Genomic DNA, 17,329 nt, shown 5'->3' with positions numbered 1-17,329 from the left:
GAGTGTGGAACCCAGAGACACTGAGGTGCGGGAGCAGACAGCGGTGCAGGAGGCCTCATTCCAAGGGGTGCAGAAGCCAGCCCCAGGGTAGGGCAGCGCGGGGCAAGGCGGGGGGGGGGTCCCAGTGCCTCCTGCTCCCCGGAGGGTTGGGCACTGCCTGTGTGGATGCTGGATCTGATGCCCACGTGCAGCCTTGGCCCTGTCTTAACCACCACAATCTGGACAGCCAAGGGAATACCCTAGGATCCCAGCAGAGACCCCCACCACACACACACACACACACACACACACACACACACAGAGCTACTCTTAGGAGGGCAGAAGTCAATGCCTGAATCTGAGGGGCTTGGAGAGCGAGTCCCCTCCCTGCTAGCTACACCCTGGGATCTGCCTCTAAGCCCGTCCCCCCTCCCAGCTCCAGCTCCCAGCTCTGAGCTGCGCTGGGCAGGCAGCCCTCCTCCCAGCCCCACCCTGCCTTCCCCACACCTGTCTCCTAATGAGCTCATTAATTAGCTGCCAGGCAGGGTTCAACAGCTCTCCCTGGCTGCCATAAACCCTGTTTGTTTGATCGATTACTCTGAGTCTTCCTGGTGTTTGTTCCCAGGGACAGAGCTGCCACTCTGGGCTCAGTGGGAAGGGACAGTTCCCCTGGGCTGGATCCACCACACCCTGTCCTGCCCTTGCCTGATCCAGGGGAGGAGGTGGGAAAGATGAGGCTTGGCCTTCCCACCCCACCCCTGCTGGTTCACTCTCCCTAGGTGCATGTGCCTCTGGCTGGCCCCCCACGGGGCCTGGAGTGTCTGAGTGACAGGTTCCTGAGCCAACCCAATGGGGAGGGGAGCATGCGACGGGGCGCTGACAGCCCATTCTCCCTAAGCCCAGCACAAACAGCACCTGATGCGGTCCTGGGCAGACGGGTGTAGCCATGCCCACTCCATGCCCTCTTCCTGAAAGCAATGCACTGGCAGGCACAGCGACGCTCCCCAGGGGCCTCCATGGCCAGCTTGGGCCTCCTCTCTCTGAGTGACCAAAGCCCAAAGGCCCAAACCCCAAGAAAACAACCAATGCCAGCGCCCCCTCCCCTCATCTTAACACGGAGTGCCTCTCGGCACGGACACACAGCGTGCACAGGGAGATTTTATTGTCAAAGGAGCCGATTGTACGGAGCAAAGATTGCACTGACTCAGGGTGCAGGAGGACCCAGAGCCGGCGAGCACGGAGGCTGCCAGCCCACCACCCACACAGGGAGCAGGCACTGGGGAGCTGCCCCCAGTTCCCTGGATCCGGGGAGCCAGGCTACATTCGCTGATCCAGGAGGATACAGGGGGGCCTTTCATGCCCCATCCATCACTTGGGATCCTCAGCCTGGCTCTGCACCTACCAGCCCCTCAGTGAGCTGTCTGGCCATCCTCAGTCTCCTTCCATAGGTCTAGGCAGCCAGCAGGCTAGGAGGTGGGGATGGGCAAGGGGCAGCCCTCAGTCCCCTCCTGGCCAACCTCACAAGGGCTCAGTGTCTTCTGGGGTGGACAGCATGGGGTGGTGGTATAGAAACAGGTCTTTGAGGGGATGCCATGGGTAGGGTCCTCACTCCCTGGAAACAGGAGCCCCAGGAGTCCACCCACATGGGGAGGGTCTTATCCGGACACTCTGACTGCCCTTGCCCTGACGGTGACCACTCCAACCTCAGAAGGCGGTGGCGGGAGCCCTCAGGGACCAAGGCCACCCACCGCGGCCCAGCCCCTGCAGACTCCGGCCTCACACCCGCTGAATCTCAAACAGCTTCACGTCGGTGTCGTACCACACAGGGGGGTCCACGTTCCTGCAGAGGGCATGGCAATCACCGGGTGCTGGGCTGCAGCCCACCACCCACAGCCTGCAGCCCGCAGCCCACAGTCCGAAGCCCACCCCATCCCTGGGCCAGACCAGACCACACCTCCCCAGGCTCTACCTCAGGTAGATGACGCCCCACATGTAGGTTCGGAACCACATGGCTGTGCCCGAGTTGGCCTGGTACTTGCGGATGAGGATGGGGTGTGGCACGGGCAGCAGCCCCACCAGTGTGCCATGCTGCAGGAAGCGCAGGATCTCCGACTCATCTGTCAGGCCCCTGCAGGTGAGAGAGCCGCACTCCAGCTCATTCACAGTGTACCCTGCAGCCACAGAGCACACCACAGAGCCCGAGGAGGCCGGGGAGGCCGAGGAGGCCAGGGAGGAGGCCAGGGAGGAGGCCGGGGAAGAGGCCGAGGAGGAGGCCGAGGAGGCCGGGGAGGAGGCCAGGGAGGAGGCCGAGGAGCCGGGAGGAGGCCGGGGAGGAGGCCAAGGAGGCCAGGGAGGAGGCCGGGGAGGAGGCCGGGGAGGAGGCCGAGGAGGCCAGGGAGGAGGCTGGGGAGGAGGCCAGGGAGGAGGCCGAGGAGGAGACCGAGGAGGCCGGGGAGGAGGCCAAGGAGGCCGGGGAGGAGGCAGGGAAGGAGGCCGAGGAGGAGGCCGGGGAGGAGGCCGAGGAGCCGGGGAGGAGGCTGAGGAGGAGGCCGAGGAGCCGGGGAGGAGGACGAGGAGGAGGCCGAGGAGGCCAGGGAGGAGGCCGAGGAGGAGGCCGGGGAGGCTGAGGAGGCCGGGGAGGAGGCCGAGGAGACCGGGGTAGCTCACTTGTCAATGCAGATCTTCTCCACCTGAGGCACCAGCACCTGAAGCAGCCGCATGATGGTCTGCAGTGGCAACTTGGACTTCCAGGAGAGCACCTGCCAGCGGCAGGGAAAGGGGTGAGGGCAGTGAGGCTGTGGGGGTTGGAAAACACTCCCCAGGGGCCTCGCGATCCACCCTGGGCTCCCTGAGGCTGCAGGCATGCCGACTCCTGGCAGCCTAACTGGTGCAGCCAGCAGGACATCCTGACACATGGCAGACACTGGCCAAGCTAAGTGCATGGATGGGTCACACAGCACAGAGGGCCAGCCCAGACCCTCCCCCACTGCCGGCATGGTCACACTTCCACTGCCACCTGAGCTGAGCTGTTTTGGAGCTGGGGGCGGGGGCGGGAGGTCCTGGCCCTGCCTCCATGCCATCTGCCCACCCCCACTCCCTGGCTCCTCACCCACTCGGGTGTCGGGCTCCACTGGCCACTGGCCGACACATTGGATGGTCGCCGTTGATCCCTCCAGGCCCGGCCAGGTTCCTGGAATCCAGAGAGGAACAAAAGAAGAAGGGAATGAGTATAGAGCTGAGGGCGGAGGGTGGTGTGGTCTCTCCCCCAACCCCCATATCTGGTGGCAGTGGAAGGGTAGGCGGGGAGAAGGGGGGTGCTCTCCCAACAGCACAAGGGCCCAGCCCAGCACACTTTGCCCCAGACCCTGGGTCCGGCCCAGCCCAGCCGGCTGACAGGTTTAGGGCCAGGGGCTGACAGGGCAGCTGGGTAAAGGTCGGCATCAGATAAGGCTGATGGATGAGGAGGCTCCAGGCCCAGGTCTCACCAAGGCCGGGAAACAGAGGCGGGTCCTTCCAGAGGGTGGTCGGTGCTGCTGCGTGCAGGAAACCCCCATTTCTGCCACTGGAACCCCTAGCTCACACTCATGAGGCGAGAATGGCTGCCCAGCTTCACCCCAGGCCAGCTGTCCCTGTCACTCACCCCCTCGGCCGGGCTGCCATCCACCGGGCTCTGCTGGGGCTCCGGCTCCAGGGACCGCAGGGTACCATCCTCAGACACCTGTGACTTCTCCGTCAGCTTGTCGATGCCTGGGTGGGACACACGAGCTGGTGAGGACCCCGCCTCAGTGCCCCCTCACCTGACCACCCATCTCAGAGGCACCACGCTCCCACCACTCCCATGCCCTGGCCCCTACCCAGTCAGTCCCTCTGCCCACCCACCCCACCCCCTGCTGCCTAGCATAGGCCTGTGTGCCCTGCGCCCAGTGCCCAGCTATGCCAACGTCGACACACACCCTCCCACTCCCTCCCACCAGGGCCAGACCTGGAGTGGCTACCAGGCTAGCCTTGAGGGTGCCTGGCTCTGCAGGGGCTGCAGGGCGGGAGCCCTCCATGGAGGCGCCTTCCTGTGAGCCCGTTCGGGACAGGGGCTCAGGCGCACGCCGACGCCGCTGCAGGGCCTTGTGGATGGCTGGCGGGTCAGTGGGCAGGTTGGCTAGCTGGTGGAAGACGCTGCGCTTGCGGATGATGGCGTACACCAGGTTGGAGTTGCCTGTAGCAGGGAGCAGGCCTAGCCTTAGCGGGGTCTCCCTTGCTCTGCCCTACAATCCAGGCAGGCTTCCTGGAGGTCAGGGAGGGGATATGCACAACCCCTCCTGGTTGCTAGGAGACTCACATCCCAGCACCAAAGGGAGGAAAGCTGGCAACGAAACAGCTGGCCCAGCCATCACTGTCCACCCCTAGGTGGCTCTGTGGAGTGACCTCTGAGGCTTCGGGCTCCACTATGTGCCCCATGAGCTCAACAGGCAGGGAGTCCCACTGTATTGCTTCCAGGTACACCACAGGTGCTCAATGCGTGCACACAGGATGAACAAACCAGACAGCAGACGGCCCTGACCTGTCCCCCTTTCAGGTGGAAATGGGCCCTCACCCGCTGGCCATCCTGCCTCCCGCCTGCCTGCCTCGGGCCAGACCCTCGCGGGTGCACCCGGCTGAGCCTCACCATCAAACTGGTACTGGATGATATTGTTGAAGATCTCCAGCAGGAAGAAGACCAGGTGGTGGTTCTGGGCGGCAGCGAAGAGGAACCAGGTGGTGGAGAAGGCCTCGAGCAGGTGCAGCAGCTTGTTGGCAGTCACCATGGACAGGCTCTTGAGGTAGGGTGAAACTGTAGGACATGCCAGCTCACAACTGCTCTAGGCCAGGCCAGCCAGCGCTGCACTTCCTGGGCCTGGGTGGAACAGCACACCTCTACTCCCCTGACCCCCAGGGACCCCAGCATGTGAAGTTCCCTACAAAGCCGTGAAGGCCAAGTGCACACAGAGCCATGGGAGGCCGCAGGGCCTTGACCGTGTGGCCAGCTGAGTGATGGACAGAACCGCAGCCCTCTCCCCTCCCTCAATCCTCTGTCAAAACATTATTTCCATTTCACAGGTGAGCAAATGGAGGCTCAAGGAGGATCCTCAACCTAACCAGAGTCCCCCAGAGCACAACAATCAAGGCAACACGAACTCAGGTCTTTCTACAAAGTTCCACATCCTTAGATGCGTTTATGGCTGATGGTTTTCTTCACAGCCCAGGATGCAAAGTGGGAGGCTGGGAGGTGCCACTCGGAATACAGCTGGGGGTTACCCTTCTGGACTCAGGGCTGCCTCTTCTAGGCTGAGACCTGGACAGACAGCGACAGGTGACCTGGGGCACACACGCTCAGAGTCCGACATCCAAGTCAAGGTTTACAGGAGGCAGGAAGGCACAGGCATGGGCTGAGAGCACCCTGGGACCCCCACCCCAGTGGCCATGTCAGCCACCACACAACTACCTACACGAGTATCTCCCAGCCCTAGCCCACGGTCACCTGCCCCCAACTCTCCCACCTCAGATGGATAAAGCTAAGCTGCTCTTGGGACACCAGCATCCCACTTGGGCGCTGGTTTGAGCTGGTTTCAATGCAGCTCCCTGCCAATGCACCTGGGAAAGCATCGGAGGATGGCCCAAATGCTTGGGGCTCTGCACCCACATGGGAGACCTGGAAGCAGCTCCTGGCTCCTGGCTTCAGCTTGGCTGTTGGGGACCTTTTGGGAGATGAACCAGTGGATGAAAACTTCTCCCTGTCTCTCCCTCTCTTTTTCAAATACATAAAATAATTCTAAACACACACACACACACACCCAAAACAACAACAAAAAGCCAGTACACAGGTTCACAAGGGGACTTCGAAAATTTCACGAAGGGCCCAGTGTGATAGCATAGCAGCTAAAGTCCTCGCCTTGAGCACACCGAGATCCCATATGGACACCGGTTCTAATCCCGGCAGCCCTACTTTCCCATCCAGCTCCCTGCTTGTGGCCTGGGAAAGCTGTTAAGAATGGCCCAAAGCTTTGGGACCCTGCACCCACGTGGGAGACCCGGCAGAAGCTCCTGGCTCCTGGCTTTGGGTTGGTTCAGCTCCAACCATTGCAGCTGCTTGGGGAGTGAATCAGTAGATGGAAGATCTTCCTCTCTCTCTCTCCTCCTCTCTGTATATCTGCCTTTTCAATAAAAATAAATCATTAAAATTTTTCATGGAAAAATGGAATCAGAAGTTATGTTTGGGTGGCGTTTGCTTGCATTTGTAATTCTCTGCTGCACCGTCAACTGCTCATTTATCCCAAGGCGTTTTCGGGTTCCCTGCTGCTTGCAGTGGGTGCCTTTGGCCTGAACTCCAAGACGAGGCGGCCTGTGGCCTGGCGCCCCCTGGTGGCGCGCGCGGGGAAGGCCGGCACCAGCGGCCCCTTACCGTTGACCACGATGGTGAGCAGGCAGTCGAAGAGCGGCTGCAGGCGCTGGTGGCCGCTCGTGATGATCTTGTGGAACACCTGTGTGTGGAAGGCAGCATGGCAATCACGGAGTCCTTGAGGTCCCCCCACACCTCCACCCCCTCCCTGGGGCCAGGCGAGCCCTCACCACGATGAGCAGGTCGGCGTGGGTGCCCGTGAAGACCGGAATGTCCATGGGCACGCGCCCCGAGTAGGGCTTGTTCAGCCGCACCCCAAAGTTCCTCTCCCCGCTCAGAAGTAGCAGGATGAACACCCCGATGTGCATCAGGCCCACCCTAGCTACAGCAGAAGGCGTGGAGGTGTCACTCGGAACTTTCCCGGGTTGCAGGGCAGAATCCCCCCCAACACACACCCCGGCACTCCCACAACCCCATCTCACACTGGTCCGCGCGGGCGTCATTGAGGAAGTAGAGGATGGGGACCAGGATGTCTAGCACATCGCTGCTCTTCAGCACAAAGAATAGGAATTTCTGGGGGCGAGGGGAGGAGGGAACAGGTGGATGGGGTCAGAGGGAGCACAGCTCTGCCCCACCCCCATCCCGTCTGCAGGAACTTGGCCAAGGGCTGGGCTATCCTGGCCCGCCTGGGTGGTCACTGGGTCTGCCCCCAGCCCCACAGCCTGGACTATCCCAGGGTATCCACCTCGCTCGCCATACCTTGTTAAAGTCACAGAGCTTCCAGAAGAGGACCAGCAGCTCCTGGTGGAACTGGATCTTCTTGGTGGAGTTGGGCAGATAGGTCTGCAGCAGGGGGTTGGAGAGCAGCCGGGCGAGGCCCCGGAGGATGAACTGAAAGTCCTGAGGGACGGCACAGCAGGGGAGCTGTCCAGCCAAGCCTCCTCACCACTGGTTCCCAGAGCCCCACGCATCCCACCCTCCGAGCCATAACCACCTCAAGGGGCTGCATCCAGTCTCCCAGAGAAGGTGGTAGCTCCTTCAGGCAAGGGCCAGGGGTCCCCAGCACCCCCTCCAACCCCAACCCCTATACCTGTCTCATTTGCACACCCCCACACACAGTTTTGGTGGCACACAGGCATTGATGACTCGGGCACCATACTGGAGCAACTCACCTCCTCACGGTGGATGCGGGACAGATAGTTCACAAACAGGTTCTCGGGCCCTGGAGGCTGCCAAGGGAGGAGCCCCCAATAAGCAGGTGCCACATGCCCCATGTCCCTGCTCCAGGCCTGGTGGCTGGTGCTTCTGCCCACAGCCTCAAGTGGGGAAGACCCCCCTCCATGCCCTCTCTGCCCATCCCCTCCTTACATCAACATCGTCCATGGCAGTGCCCGTGGTGGTGCCGTCCACTGTGGGACTGGCGCTGGTGGCACTGTCGTGGTCCAGGGTGACGATGAGCACCTGGGCAGCCTCCTCCACCAGCGGTTCCCGGTAGTCAGAGAAGAGCAGGTGGTTGTAGGGGATCCCGTAGCCCACAGGGTCATAGGCACACACGGTGTTCAGCAGGGAGGTGAAGAGGGGCAGGGCGTGTCTGTGTGGGACAGGAGAAGGGGACTGCAGGGGGAGTTTGGGAGCAGGGACCCCGTCTCTTTGGGCTCTATCCATGGCTGTGTCCAGCTCAGCCCCTGGGGGCCAGCCAGGCCAAGGGCAGGGGGAATGGTGGCCTGTGATGCAAGGCTCTGTATAGGAAAACAGGTCATGTGCCACAGGCCCTTGTGAGGCCATACAGCACAAAAGGAGACTGCATCACCCCTCCCCAGGATGGGGTGGGGGGCGGGCTGGGCTCTGCCACCCCCTATTCCAGATCTGACTCCAGTTTGTGGGACATCGGAGTTCAGGCTGCTCATCTTACGGATGAGCCAACTGGGCCCCATGGAGGTTAAGTGAGCAACAAAGCTGCAGACTGCCTGATAAGGCTGTGCAGACTGAAACACCTGCCCGGCCATGACCATGGCCTCCACCAGGGATCACCCAGGCCCTTGGGCAGGCGGCCAGGAAAACCTGCAAGAGGCGGCATGGGGGGGCCTGAGGAGGGAAAGACCAGCCCTGAGCTGCTGGGAAACCCCTGGGGTGAGCCTCCCACCCCCCACAGGCTGGATCCTGCCCCGTGGACTCCTGTTTGCCCACATGGGCCAGGCTCCCCCTCCTCTGGGGATCTTGTCACACACAGCCCCTCCAGCCCATACAGAAGTGTGTGTGTTGGAAGTGTAAAATGCATGCAGAACTTTGAGAATGAGCATGAGAGAAGAATGTGAAATGCTGCAGTAGCAGTGTATGTTGGTTGCATGTTCAATGTTGACATGTGGAGCTATTATCGGGGCAGATACAATGTATTAGCAAAATGTTTGACCTGTTTTTTAACTGCAAAATGCCACATGTGGTCTAAAAATACTAGTTTCTAACACAGCTCTAAAGGGAGGACTCAGGCATGGGTCAGCCCCCTGGGTCGGGAGGGTCCCCAGGACTCGCTGCAATGAGGCATTTCTGTTGCGTTACAGGTTATCACCACCAGGGGGCAGCAGCTCCCCTTGAATAAGATCCAAGCAGCTGGGCCAGACAGGAGAGAACGGCCAGGGGCCCCTCACCTGTTCTCTGTAGAACAAAAGAATTGAACCCACGGGTTGGTGCTGCCACTTTCCGGCGCTGGAGGCAGGTACATGGCCTCAGAAAAGCAGGTCAGCAGCAGCTTCAGCAGCTCCATCCTTGGGGGCCAGGGTTTGGGGAGGGGGTCTTAGAATTCCATCCCCTTGCAAGGAAGTGCTGCCCACCCAGCACCCCAGCCAGCCCCACAGAAAGCAGTGACCACAGAAGGCTGAGGCTAGACCCCCAAGGGGGGAGCGGCTGGTAGGGCCCAGGGTCCAGCTCACCGGTTCATGTCATGGATGTAGTTGGGCTGTGGGGAGTGAGCAAAGCCCACGCCAGCCTCCCAAATGTATTCGCAGCTGTCAAGGGCGTTGACATCCTCTGCCGAGTCCTGGTGGGGGACGGGAAGAGCTAACGGGTGGGGTGCGGGACTGAGCCCAGCCGCTCCAGCCTGGGGACCTTCACTTCCTCCTAAAGGCAGGTCCCCAAAGGCCCAGGGATCCCTCAGGCTTCCAGAAACTTCCAGGCTGTTTAGTCTGACACCTGTTCCATCACACATGGCAAGAGGGTGGGTGGGCCTGGGGGCACCAGATTCCTCAGGAATCCAGCCCTGGTCCCAACCACATGAAGCGAGAAGCCAAGGCCTCTGGCCCAGCCCTGCACCTCCAGCTACTGCGGGAGACGAAGACAATGGGTCCCTGTGCCTGGGCACTGGAGGCCCCGGGCAGGGCCGGGCACCAGCTGGCCCCTCTCCAGCAGAGCCAGCCACCACCCCAGCCCCGGGGCTGTGTGTACCCAGGCAAGCCAGCCCTGCCCAACACCCTGTCGGCCAGTCTGCCCCCAACACACACTGCGGAGCCAGAGTCTCCCCACCCCCACAGGGCCAGAGATGGGGGGTGGGAGCTGGCGGCCCTCACCACGGTGCTCCTGCGATGGCTCTGCACGGTGAAGTCCGGGCAGAACAGCAGGTCAGCGATGGCCAGGAGCAGGGACTCAGCCAGGGGCCGGGCGTTCTCATCATCTTCTTCCCCCTGCTGGGGACACAGCGGCAGCCTCAGTGGGAATGCGGGTAGCCAGCCTGAACCCCATTACTCAGCGCCCTGGTCCCCGCCCCTCCACATCCCGCCAGGTCACGCCCACCGACCCCTCCGCGGCCAGTCCCCGGCACCGTGGACCAGAAGAAGCCCCTCCAGTCGGGGTCCTCGAAAACGTAGGGCAGCACACGTGTGAGGAGGCGGCTGCAGTTGAGCACGATCTGTCGCTCCTTCTCCGAGGGGCAGCCGCTCTCGGCGCCCTGCACGAGCTTCTCCACGGCCTGCAGAAGAGGCCCCAGGCTTTGCTCACCCACAACACCTGCCCTGGCCTCGGAACCCCTGAGGCACTTAGCGGTCTAGCCTGGGAGAGAAGGACTTGGGGAGGTGGGGAGTGGGAGGAGCTTCGCAGGACTCCAGGCAGGCCTCACCTTGTAGCATAGGGTGGCCAGGTTGGAGGGCGACTCTTCCCGCACAGCCCGGATCTCCGCCGCCGGCACCAGTGCAAAGACATCTTGAACCGAGGTGGCTGTGTCTGCCCAGAACTGGTCCCAAAAGGCGTCATCGGTGGCTTCCACAGGCTGTGAGGGATCCCAGTGCACGGAGTTGCATGACCCCTGGCCAGTTCCCCAACACACCTCCAGCAGACACTCCCACCCCTGCCCCAGGGGGAAGCCCCTGTACCCCTCATGCCAAGACACTGCCCACGTGGGTCTGTGCTGTAAGTCAAGTTGCGGACACCGTCTGTGCATGGTTGGGGTTGGTGCCCAAAGCCCAGCCCAGTCCCAGAGGGCTCAGTCCCTGGCCTGTTGGTTGGCCACCCACACCTGGGCAAGTCCCCAGGCCACAGACCTGAGCCAACTGTCCAGGGAACCAGCCCCATGCTGCACTCTGTCCCCAGAGGAGAATGACATCAGAAACACACACTCTCAGTTCTCAGCCTCCTAAGCTTCCCGGGGGCCTCGGCACCCTGGCTGGCGGCCCCTCCAGAGCTGCCTCCTGGCACGTGCCCTCACACCACGGCCCAGAGGGGCACCCTACGACCTGCAGGGTGCAAGCCAGGCCTCCCTCCACCGCTCCCTGAACACATCTGCACACGTGCGCCTGCCCTTGCTACCACCAGGGCACAGCCTGCACCCTCTTCTCTTTGCCCACCTTCTAGCAACACATTTCATAGTCCCACCCGTCCATGGAGATAGTGTGTCAGAAGACACGCAGGCAGACACCGACACAGGCGCCTCAGGGAAATCGGGAAGTTGCTCCCAGAAACCTTCCCCGAGGAAATGACGCGGGATGATTAACACTGATACAACTCGAAAGCTGGACTCCACTGGCAACAGCTTGTGTGCTGGAATATCACACGCACAGATCAGCTAGGGGAAGTGCTACGTTGGGGAAAAAGACAAACTAGGAAGCTGCCTAAGGGATGATCAATTTTATTGTTACAATTCTGTCTTAATAAAAGTCCAGGCGAAAACGAACCCAAGTGTTGGGGCTGATGCAATGGCTCAGCTGGTTCCACCTCCAGCGCCAGCATCCCCTGTGGGCACTGGTTCATGTCCTGGCTGCTCCACTTCCCATCCAGCTCCCTGCTTGTGGCCTGAAAAAGCAACAGAGGATGGCCCAAAACCTTGGAACCCTGCACCCACGTGGGAAACCCGGAAGAAGCTCCTGGCTCCTGGCTTCAAATCGGCTCAGCACCAGCCATTGTGGCCAATTGAGGAGTAAGCTAATAGATGGAAGATCTTTGTATTTCTCCTTGTCTCTGTATATCTGCCTTTCCAATAAAAATAAACAAATCTTTTTTTAAAAAAAGTGCTCAGTAGTAAACTTATTAAAAATAAATAAGTAGGCCCGGCGGCGTGGCCTAGCGGCTAAAGTCCTCGCCTTGAACACACCAGGATCCCATATGGGCGCCAGTTCTAACCCCAGCAGCTCCACTTCCCATCCAGCTCCCTGCTTGTGGCCTGGGAAAGCAGTCGAGGACGGCCCAAAGCCTTGGGTCCCTGCACCCATGTAGGAGACTCAGAAGAGGTTCCTGGTTCCTGGCTTTGGATTGGCGCAGAACCGGCCATTGCACTCACTTGGGGAGTGAATCATCGGACGGAAGATCTTCCTCTCTGTCTCTCCTCCCCTCTGTATATCTTTGTAATAAAAATAAAAAATAAATCTTTAAAAATAAATAAATAAATAAATAAATAAATAAATAAATAAGAAGCCTTCCCTGAAAGCAGTGGAGGAGACTCAAAACCTTGGGACGCAGGAAGAAGCTCCTGAATCCTGGCTTCAGATGGGCTCAGCTCTGGCTATTGTGGGCACTGGGGGAGTAAGCCAGCACATGGAAGGTCTTTCTTTGTCTCTCTTACTCTTTGTAAATCTGCCTTTCCAACAAAACTTTTTAAAAGAAGAAGAGAAAGCCTTCCCTGATTGCTCCATTTGACGCAGCACGAGGGTCCTGCTACCACAGTCTGCACTTCCTGGGTGTCCCTCTTGTCCTCTACCTAGTGAGACACATCCTCTGCTAACAAAGAATTTTTTTAAATCCTACTGGGACTGGGGCCAGCATGGTGGCTCATCAAGCTAATCGTCTGTCTGTTAGCGCCAGCATCCCATATGGGTACCAGTTCATGTCCTGGCTGCTCCACTTCTAATCCAGCTCTCTGCCTGTGATTTGGGATAGCAGTGGAGGATAACTCAAGTCCTAGAGACCCCTGCAAGCACATAGGAGATGCGGAAGAAGCTCCTGGATCCTGGCTTCAGATCTGCTCAGCTCCGGCCATTGCAGCTATTTGGGGAGTGAACTAGCAAATGGAAGATCTTTCTCTGCCTCTCCTTCATTGTATAAATCTGCCTTTCAAATAAAAAAAAAATCCATTAAAAAAAATCTATTGGGACTAATCTTGTGGCTTACCAGGTTACGCCCCCAAGGGGAACACTGACACGCCCTATCAGAGCCCTGGTTTGAGTCCCTTCTGCTCTACCGCTGACCCAACTCCCCAGGAACGTGCCCGGAATGGCAACATAAGATGGCCAAGTTCTTCGGCCCCTGCCACTTCCATGGGAGACCTGGATGGAGTTCCAGGTTGCTGGCTTCAGCTGGTGAAGTCTTGGCTGGTTTGCGCAGCCATCTGGGAAGTGACCCAGGGGATGGTGAAGTCTTGGCTGGCTACCGCAGCCATCTGGGGAGTGAACCAGGGGATGGTGAAGTCTTGGCTGGCTACCGCAGCCATCTGGGGAGTGACCCGGGGGATGGATCACCTCCCTCTGTGTATCTCCTCCGTCACTCTGCCTTTCAAATATGTTTTCAAACAAAATACAATTTTGAATTCTGTAATCTGAAGGTTTTTCCAAGTTCCCCAAAGCCCCAGATGGGCAGGCTTGCTCCCACCTGGGAATCTCAAGCCTTACCCTCCCATCCCGGACCCTGACCCACAGGTGCAGGCGCCCTTGCCTGGAGAGACCCTCCCTTGCCCTGCCCCCACGCCCTGCAGGTGAGCAGGTGACAGACAGCCAGTATTTGTTCAGTTGGAGCTACGATTGGTCTGAGTCCAGCTCAGCCTGGTGGTTGGTCAGGACTGAGTACCGGGGTGGCAAGGTGTCTGAAGTCAACCCCAGGCATAGCCCACCCCACCCCAGGAGCTACATGGTACCTGGTGGCCCTGCAACAGGCCTGGAATAGGGCTACTCAGTCCCAGAACTGGTAGAGCGAGTTCGCTGGAGGGGAGGAACAAAGGCCAAAGGAGGGGCCCTGGGACTGGAGCCTGCTGGCCCTAATGCCCTGGGCCAGGACCGCCCCCCTCCCGCCCCCAGATGCCCTGGGTGCAGGGGTATGACAACCCAACTCAGGCGGCCTAGGCCAGGTCAGGGTGGGAAAGGACATGCCAGGAAACCTGCAGAGCTCCACCCACCAAGGTGCAACCCCGGGAAGCTGTCACCTGACTCGGTTCACTGCCTGGATACCATTACTCCCTTCAAGCACCAAGTGGATAAGACCTCTGACCTAGTTAGGCAAGTACCACCTGGGGACCACATGCAAAAGGAGGAGAGGGATTTAGGAAGGACTTAGGAGGCGGCAGCGTTGGGCCTCTTGCATGAAGCAGAGGAAGAAAGCCTTGAACTTGAATTTCAAGAAATGGAACATGGGCCCCCTCTCCTGACCACACTGCTATGATGGCCTGGTGTCACTGGGCCTTCCCAGGGGAGGCCCCCAGCTCAGCTCTTGCCTCAGCCCAATTGAACCTCCTCAACCCAAGAAAGCGACTAGAATCAGAAGGAATTTGTCAGGACAAAGCGTTCTGGCTGGAGCAGATAGGCCCTTGCTGCCAAGAGTACAGGAAGCAATCCCCCACAGCCCCAGCGGGGAACTGCGTGCTGTTCACCTGGCCCAGCAGGCATCTTGGGATGCTTTCTTTGTGGGTTAGGGTGGCAGAGCAAAGGGCAGGCACAAGGCTCTAGGTTGAGAGTGAGCACCATGCACACACATAGACATGTCTAGCAATACAGGTGTGGACACATGCAACCATGTCTAGCAATCACATGTGTGCACACACGTAATCGTGTCTAACAATCACACATGCACACATGTAGGACATGTCTAACGATACACATGTGTACACATGTAACCATGTCTTCAATTGCATGTACACACAGGTAACCATGTCAGCAATCACATGTATGCACACGTGTAGACAAGGGCCCTGCTGAGCCTGGGAGAAGACCAGCAAACAGACAGAGCCACTGGACCTTAGGACCAGGGTCAGCCTGGCCCAGGGCTGGACGCAACGTGGCAGGAAGAAAACAGGATGCAGGAAGGTGGGGGGAAGGCCGAGCACCAACAGCCCCAGCCCTGGCCCCAGGGAAGGCGGCTATGTCCGCTCGCTGGCCACAGCTCATCCAGAGCTTGGAAGCAGAGGTCGTCCTGTGGGCCTTGGACCTGAGGTCCTTCAGGCACACCGAGCGGCGAGGCTTGAAACAGCCATTTGGGCTCTGGTCCCCAAACCCGGGCTGCCCAGTCCAGGTCCCAGGCTTCAGCTGCTGGGGGTCCGTTCCTCCTCCCTCCAGTCTCTGATGTGGTGCCTCTTACCTACAGGAAGGAAGCCCAGGCTGGTCTCCACCCTTCCCACCCTCAGCTCCTGGGACTGTAGCCAAGGGACCACTCAGGGACTTGGCAATTTGGGGAGGGAATCTGAGCAGCTGGAATCCAGGGAGTCTGGGAGAAGGGCTGGAGAAGGGCTCCGTTGCTGGGCCCACTGCCCTTCCTGTTGTGAGGTGTTTCCTCCCCAGGTAAGTAAACATGGGAGCCTCCCTCCCTCCCTTTCTTCTCTCTCCCGATGGCCCCACAGGGAAGGACTGGCCCAGTGCCACCTTCTCTGCCACCCACAGCTCCATCCTAAGACAGCCACGTTCCCAAACTAACCCAGAACTGTGGTGGGGGGACACTGAGGAGACGCAAGCCCAGCTGTCCCCAGTGGCTGCAGCCCCACTCCCCAGAGGATCTGTGCTTGTGTCTGCTAAGCACCTGTTCCTCCCAGGGCAGGGACAACAGCATGGGACGGGATCTGGCGTCTGGAGCTATGGCCAGCTGGCTGTTGGGAGGTGGCTTCCTGGACCCCACACTTAGACCCCAGCGCGAGAGTACCCTGGGGCTGGGAGTCCCAGATGGCAGCAGGTCTTGGCTCCTGTGTACCGGGGGAGCCAGGGCTGTGCACCTGCATGGCTGGAGTCACCAGATTTTTGCAGCAAGAAGAGGAGTGGGCAAGGAAGGAGCCCTACTGGAACCAGGTCGTGTGCTGGGGACAAGGAGGTGGCCCTGTTCCATGTGTGGGTGCAGGAGAGGACATGCAAGCATGGATGGGGTGAAAGGTGCCCCAAGTCCCTCATCGTCAACCAGGGGCAATCCTGAGAGTCCCCATCTCCCAGTCACAGCATAAACACCAGCAGCCCAGGACTGCCCATACAAGGCTTCTGGGACCAAGGCCCGCACCACAGGGGCCCCAAGCCCGGTGACGGGTCCCCCTTGCCAGGCTGTAGCACTACCCTTGGCTCAATGGATTCTCAAGAAAACCCAGGCCTTCCCCGGGGCCTCGGGCATCCACTGAGGCCCAGCCAGGCCAGTGCCGCCACCGCGCACCAGCTGTTTTCCCGGCCTGGCTTTGTTTGCATTGAGTCAGCAGGGGCTGGGAGTCCGGACCCATGGGCACCCAGGGGCTGGAAACGGAGCAGGGGTGGCGGATAAGGAATGGGGGCGGGGGAAAGCTGAACTGCGAGGTTGGGGGGCGGGGCAGGGGGAGCCCTGCTGCAGCGCTGCCTGGAGGGGTAAGCACACGTCAGCCCGCAGAGGCAGCGACTGGAGGCGGGGGGGGGGGGGGGGGGAGGGTGGTCCCTGCGTCTTGGAGGTTGGGGAATGGGGAGGAAGGACCCACTAGAGCCAGGGGATGAAATACAAGCCGAGGGATTCAGCTCCGGCCCTGGCCTCAACGTCACCCACCAGGCCCGACCTCCTCTCATCTAGGGGGAGGCGAGACAAGTTAGCGCAGCCCCCGGCCCTGGCAGGTGGATGGGGAAGGCTGGGGCCCGACGCACCTGCGTCTTGGTGGTGAGCTGGATCACCGCCTTCCGGAAGTTCAGCTTGGAGTCGGCGGACCCCATGTCTCCGGAGCCGGCACCGACCCGGCCCCCGCCCGGACTCCAGCCTCAGCTCCGGCTCCGCCGCCCCCGCTGCTGTGCCGGGAGCCGAGCCCCGAACCCCGCCCGCCCGCGCCGGCCCCGCCCCCGGTGGCCCCGCCCCGCGTGGCTCCGCCCCCTGCACCTGCCACAGGCTTCGGGTTCCCACTGCGCCCGGTCGGTGAACCGGAGCAGCCGCGGGCTCCGCGTCCTGCCCAACGTCTGCGGGGCGCGCCTGCGTCCTTCCGCCTGCGCTGGAACGTCGTCCCCGCCTTCTCACTGCCACCGGTGCCCCAGCAGTCATCCCAGGTCCTCATCCACCCCGCTTCATCTCCACTCGAGTCTCCTCCCGATTCTTTTTGTCTTCAGCATCTGTTCTCTTGGTCCCCGGTTTGCTGAAACAGCTGTGCAGGCAGCTCTTAACTGGCGAGCTTGGTCCTCGGCTCCGTGGAGAGGAGGCTCTGCCTTAAGTCCCTGCGACTCAAGCTGGACCCCTGCGGGAGGCCGTTTCAGGCCCATCCATTTCAAGCCACATGATGAGGAACTGGTGCCTGGCCACCTGGGGGAGGGTTGGAACAGGTGGTATAAGTCACAGACAGTGCCGGTTAAGAGCAAATAGCTGGGGCGGCGGGGGGAGGTGGAA

The 17,329-nt window shown here is 60.5% G+C and overlaps 1 protein-coding gene across 2 annotated transcripts; it reads right to left on the bottom strand.

Moving 5' to 3' along the window:
* Positions 1-1,447: 1,447 nt before the first annotated feature.
* Positions 1,448-16,759, bottom strand: HID1 (HID1 domain containing). 2 transcript variants are annotated; one of them, XM_004592929.3, is made up of 19 exons: positions 16,606-16,759; positions 10,455-10,604; positions 10,137-10,307; positions 9,910-10,026; positions 9,277-9,383; positions 8,995-9,111; positions 7,718-7,940; positions 7,522-7,578; positions 7,109-7,249; positions 6,832-6,922; positions 6,580-6,731; positions 6,413-6,491; positions 4,640-4,804; positions 3,962-4,189; positions 3,620-3,726; positions 3,089-3,169; positions 2,647-2,738; positions 1,949-2,107; positions 1,448-1,819 (listed from the first exon to the last, which is right to left on the bottom strand). In XM_004592929.3, the coding sequence occupies exons 1-19, from the start codon at positions 16,669-16,671 to the stop codon at positions 1,756-1,758; spliced, it is 2,367 nt and encodes a 788-aa protein (XP_004592986.2). In that variant the 5' UTR covers positions 16,672-16,759; the 3' UTR covers positions 1,448-1,755. The 2 variants fall into 2 exon arrangements, with proteins under 2 accessions (XP_004592986.2, XP_036351936.2); XM_036496043.2 differs by having other exon boundaries at positions 9,910-10,023.
* Between the last annotated feature and the right edge of the window lie 570 nt (positions 16,760-17,329).

This window comes from Ochotona princeps, chromosome 17 (genome assembly GCF_030435755.1).
Source record: "Ochotona princeps isolate mOchPri1 chromosome 17, mOchPri1.hap1, whole genome shotgun sequence".
In the NCBI taxonomy this organism is placed as follows: Eukaryota; Metazoa; Chordata; class Mammalia; order Lagomorpha; family Ochotonidae; genus Ochotona; species Ochotona princeps.
This window is presented reverse-complemented; position numbering and strand designations above follow the sequence as displayed.